The 5530-nt window shown below is 46.2% G+C and overlaps 1 protein-coding gene and 1 pseudogene across 1 annotated transcript; both read right to left on the bottom strand.

Moving 5' to 3' along the window:
- Nucleotides 1-998: 998 nt before the first annotated feature.
- LOC147625371 (uncharacterized) lies at nucleotides 999-1960 on the bottom strand (annotated as a pseudogene).
- Nucleotides 1961-2542: 582 nt separating this feature from the next.
- On the bottom strand, nucleotides 2543-4898 carry LOC147625370 (uncharacterized). The gene is made up of 3 exons (XM_086818998.1): nucleotides 3973-4898; nucleotides 3233-3896; nucleotides 2543-3140 (listed from the first exon to the last, which is right to left on the bottom strand). The coding sequence occupies exons 1-2, from the start codon at nucleotides 4195-4197 to the stop codon at nucleotides 3543-3545; spliced, it is 579 nt and encodes a 192-aa protein (XP_086675124.1). The 5' UTR covers nucleotides 4198-4898; the 3' UTR covers nucleotides 2543-3140; nucleotides 3233-3542.
- Between the last annotated feature and the right edge of the window lie 632 nt (nucleotides 4899-5530).

Genomic DNA, 5530 nt, shown 5'->3' with positions numbered 1-5530 from the left:
GGCAAGCAAGGCTTAGCCATGCATAGCATATACACTCCCTTAGACACCCCCATATACACACCCCAACCTTCAGGCATGCCCACACCACAAACCTTACGCCCATACCAATTTTACCATTTCATTTTACAAATTTTGTGCTTTACTGGTGCTGTCTGTCTGTTTGATCCTGTTCATTGCAGCAGGCAGTCAGGCAACAGCCAGCACAGCAGCATTTTGCCCAAAAAAAAAATTGGTACAGCGTCGGTATGAGCGTCGGTATAAGCGTCGGTATGAGCGTCGGTATGAGCGTCGGTATAAGCGTCGGTATAAGCGTCGGTATGAGCGTCGGTAAATATCCCCGATAGTTATACCGACGTTACGGTACCGACGGTTATACCGACGTTTATACCGATGACGAGGCTTTTTTATACCCCGTTATATTTCGTCGGTATAAATGCCGGTATTAGGCTAACATGTAGTAGTGAGAGGGCTTTTGGGAGGTTAAAGCAAGTGTGGGTATTTGAATCGAAAGATCCCAAGTCCAAGGCCAAAGAAACTTGCAATAGTCATAGTCACTTGTTGCATGCTTCACAACATGCTGATCGACATGGGAATTGGCATAGATGTCCGAGATGCAGTGATGGCTCCACGAATTGCCCGCATGGTTCCAAGAAGAAATGCAAAGGTTTTGCGTGACTCTTTAGCTCGGCATGTTTGTACGCCATAGTCAATCATCCAAGGATGTACTATGAATATATGCATTAGGGCGCAGAGAGTGGATACGTGTATGATAAGTATTGCTTGCTTGCCTCAAACTCAAGGACGCATAAAAACATGCTGAGTTTTTTTGAAATACATGCTGAGAATAGAGGTTGTATGCTTCATGAAATCTTTTGCAGCTCATTGGCACATACATACATGCAGAAATTTTCTGAGTTACATGGTGAGAATAGAGGTTGCATGCTTCATTTGTTTGTAGCTGCTGAGGTCTTTTGAATCATATGTTGAAATGCATGCATCTAAGGGGATGGAAATTCTAGTCTTATGGATATGTAAGGCAGATAGGAGAAAATAGTGGTGGGTACGGCAAATGTGGAAACTCGCGCAATCTTCCACACATTGGAAGCATGTTTGGATGGGGAGGGGTATGTGAGGAGGGCGGTGGGTGACGGGGAGCGGGAGGGGGAGGCAGTGGGGATGGCGAGATGATGTCAGATGCTGGGACAATGAGGGCAACATCCATGAGGATTTTGGAAGAACAGATGTTCGGGTAAGATGACACATTGGTGAATGAGGCGGTGCCATTGATGTCATAGAAAGCACAATTGAAGGGCACAGTGGTTTTATTATTGGGGGCGATTTGATCAGATATGGTAAGCTTGGCAATGATGGATACGTTGGGGGAAATTACTGACATTTCAGGGAGAGGGGCATCATCAAAGGTGGTGTTGAGGTTGGTGTAGATGACCATGCCCACAACAGGGCTTGCGAAGGCATAGCCAGGGGGGGCCGAGTAGAGTGTGAAATTGACGATTCTGCGGTAGACCATGATGACGAAGGGGCCGCCCGTCTGCACAATGAGGCCCTGCGGGATGGTGAACTCGTTGAAGGTGAGGCCACGCTTTGTGGGCGCTGCCTGCGCGGATGCGCATGGCCTGGCACAAGATGCCATCGAGAAAGGGGGCAGAGAGACATTGTAGATGATGCCTGTCGCGTGTGAAAGCGCCATGAAAACGTATTTGCGCAGGGCGGTGTCCACCCCTTCTCTCCTCACTCCATTGGCGGTTGTGTTCACATGAATGCAGCGACCTCTTCGGGCGACAGGAGAGGCTCTTCGGGGTCATGAAATGTTGAAGAGGAGGAAGGTGGCGGTGGGGGTGGAGCTTCTGCTGCAGAGGAGGTAGCTGCCCGCAAAGGCCATGAGGAGCACCGCCCACAAAGCGGAGACGGAGGTCCGCTTCCTCTGCCTTTTCTTCTGCATTTCTTATAGCTCCCGCTCCCTTCGAGCTTGCTCTGCTCGTTCCAGTCCTGTAAATAGGAATGCTAAAGAGGAAACTATGACAGAGCTCAATGCCGCTGGAAGAAGATAGGTAGGAGAGACGAGAAGAGAGAGAGAGAGAGAGAGAGAGAGGGAGGGGCGAGTTTGAAGACAGGTCTAGCTGGACTCTACCGAAGCATATCGTGTGTCATGGGCATTTCTAAGGTTTTCGACTAAGGTTTTGTACGGTTCATAATTTCATAATTATGAACAAACTTTATTTGTTAAGCTGAGATGTTGCAACATATATAAACTCCAACTAAGCGCATTGTGTGTCATACGCATTTCTTGTGAGGTTTTCGACTGAGCTGTGTACTCATCGCATCATTTTCCATACACAAATGAGTTTACAATGCAAAAAAAATGTTTGAGAACCCATATTGAGCAAGTCATTATATTTCGTTTTGGTCACACCCACTACTTTCCCTAGTGTGTGGAATCCGTAAGGCTTTGTAACACATGCATGAAAACCATTGAGAAATTTTTAAAAAAGGGAATACATACATAGATCTATGCACAACAATGAGAGCAAACTTGTCAACATATCCATAGCTTTAAATTTCTTATTGCATACAAAGGCTGATTACATAACCGTTGATTACATAACGGAAGCTAAACCCCGATAGTTTGTAAGCCAAAAAAGATTACAAAAAGGTTGTTTTGTTTCAAGCCCAAACAAAGCTAACGTCATTGAACCATACATTAGGGATAGGACCTATATGGTACTAGGCATCATATGATGATCAAAAAAGGGTAGATACACCAAGTGCCGATGAGAAGGATTCAATAGCGGTGGCTATTTTGAAAAGAGCCACATTGCCTCCCGTTCATTCTCCAACCTAGCCTTCTCCATCTCTAGGCATTCCTTGTTGCTTGCTCGCCTCAAACTCCTCACGGGTTATCTCCAAAAGTTCATTATGGCCCTTTGTGCGCTTTTCTTCCACTTCACCAAAAAGATCAACGAGCTTCATGGTAGTTCGATCAAAAGACTCTAATGCATCACCAACAAGTTCAATACGCTTGCGCCGCTTGTGTCCACTTGTATTCTCCTTCAAGGTCTCCTCTATGACCTCCATATCCTCCTCTACTTCAAGATTGCTCTCAACACCTGCCCTTGGAGCACCTATGCATCAACCCAACAAAGGATTTTATACACTATCATGCTTAAAAAAACACAAGTAAGATTGCAATGCATTCTATATAATGGAATGATACCTTGCGCTTCAGTTGATGTGTCAAAGAAAATATCACCGGGATCAACCACTCTAAATTGTCCAAAACAAACTTCAATGGCATTAAAAAAGGCGTTCCTCAAATCGAGGAGGAAGCTTCAGCTTTGTGTGAGCTCTAGAATCCATGGCCCAATATGCACTAAGGCCAAAAGGAGTGTTTCGACCATAGTCAAAAATTATCTTCCAATCTTCGTAAACTCGATTCCACCTATCCATACATTGCCTCCAAGTACGGTTAACCCCTTCTGCGACACACTTTTCAGAAACATATGTCCACTTTTGTTGTTTGGTTCTCACCCATGCTGGTAGTGTGCGATTTTCCTTTCCTTTTTCAACCAAGGTCCAAGTTTCTGCACCATCCCAATAGATGGGGCCATCACCATTTGTCCTACCAATGGATGCTTGCTTGCTTGAGTGCTGCTAATTGGCTGAGAAGTTGGCTTCCCATCAACGTTTTGAAAGCTCATAGTTGATGCAGCCTGCCCAACACCTACTTGAGCTCCACTTATTGCTGGAGTGCCACATGCAAGGTCCGAGACTGGGTGGAAAACATCCTGATTGTGCACCTCAAATTCTGCAGTTTTTGAAGTAGACCTTCCTTTTTCACTTCTACTTTGTTTACCTTGACTCCTTGTTTGTTGCTTTCCCTGTGAGTGCCTTAATGTTAAAGAAGAGGATGGACAGACAATTAGGCTGTAAACATGGCATTGAAAAAAACATTACCCGATTTGAAATTTGAGCTAAGGGTGTTCGCCTTGCTACATGAGGAGGAGGAGATGACTGCAGGAGAACTCTTGGAAGGAGAGATGATTGACGAAGCATTGGTGTGGAATCACAAGAGTAGGTTGGAAGAGGAGAGGATGGAGGACTGAGTTGAAACCGAGTGCTTGGCACAAAGAAATCCTCATCTTGACTCCAAGTTTCATTAAGATCGAATGTACTGGACATGGCTCAACCTGCAGTAGCTGAATGTAGAATCACCAGGTGCAGTTGAGTAGTGTGGAAGGTGGTTTGGGAAGCAGTCGACTGTGGGCGCAATATATCATCTGTGAAAAAAGAAGAAAGCCAAAGGTCTACTCTGCGCTGGTGGAAACATGACCAGGCGCTGATTTATGAAAAAATATCGAAAATACGCTACTCTGTGCTGCACCAGGCGCTGGTGGAAACAGGACCAGGCGCTGGTAAAAAAAAATATCTAAAATACGCTACTCTGTGCTGGTGGAAACAGGACCAGGCGCTCGTGAAGAAAAAAAAACGAAAAAAATCGCTGGCGAAAAAATCAGAGTGTTTTCAAGGAAATATTCGTGCATAAATGACCGGGCTGGTGATTATTTTCTAACGTGGGATGTGGTGGATGAGGGCGTGCATTCATGATCGCCTGGGGAAAAGTTGCATTCTCCTCTGGTGCTCAAACGGGTTGCACTGCAGGAGTGGTGCAACCCGTTCAGCCACCGGCACTCGGATGCCCACCACGAACCGATGAAACATGTGACCTCGCAAATGGCGAGTAGGTGCGAGCACTCGCGAAAACAGAGCCTATATGGGACATCCTCAAGATAAAATAAGCAATATCATTACAATAACATACGAACAATCATAAGAACAGAGTGTGCAATAACGACGCATACTATTTGCGCTTAAGCAATATCATTACAATAATCATAAGAACAGAGTGTGCACTAACGACGCATACTACACATGAAACGACCGATACGGCAATCTCGCCATCTGGGGCTTCCTCCAACGTCGGCCTGATCCCCGGTTTGAACGTCTTGGAACATGACAATTTTCAGCTGTTGAGACGGTAGCTCAGGCGAGTCACGCGACTCGGCAGGGTTGTCAGAGTCTGGAGTTCATCCCCTGTCAAGTTCTGTATGAAGACAAACAGTGGTGTAAGGGGAATATGCGAACGGAAAGCCCATCTCTAGGGATACCACAAATTACGCTTCGTGGTGGACATGCCGCTCACCGCCCCTGTTCAGGCCCAACGTGATGGCAGGTCCTGATTGATGCCACGTGTGCGCATGTCCACCAGCCGGGCTGTCAGGTGGCAGGTCCTGATTGATGCCACGTGTGCGGATGTCCACCATGACGCTTTACTTCAGCGGGGCTGTCAGGCGGGGACAAGAAAAAGCTGGCGTCCGGACTCCGTTGTCGTTCGAATCATTGGACGGACATCACGGGAAAAGGGTTCAACATGTCCTCCGAGGAATCATCGCGACGCATTTTACCCTTCACAGGGAATATTTATCCCTTTAAAAGGAAAGCTTAATTTTGAAAA

The sequence above is a fragment of the Cibotium barometz genome, chromosome 24 (genome assembly GCF_041138505.1).
Source record: "Cibotium barometz isolate CiBa-2024 chromosome 24, ASM4113850v1, whole genome shotgun sequence".
Taxonomy (NCBI): Eukaryota; Viridiplantae; Streptophyta; class Polypodiopsida; order Cyatheales; family Cibotiaceae; genus Cibotium; species Cibotium barometz.
The sequence above is the reverse complement of the archived record's forward strand: the minus strand, read 5'-3'. Positions and strand labels throughout refer to the sequence as shown.

What these genes read in the sequence shown, in the direction of transcription:
- LOC147625370 (XM_086818998.1), bottom strand. Translation starts at nt 4,197, where the DNA reads ATGTCCAGTACATTCGATCTTAATGAAACTTGGAGTCAAGATGAGGAT. An exon ending in TAGCTCAAATTTCAAATCGG is followed by an intron (nt 3,897 to 3,972) that starts GTAATGTTTTTT and finishes AGGCACTCACAG; the next exon opens with GGAAAGCAACAAACAAGGAG.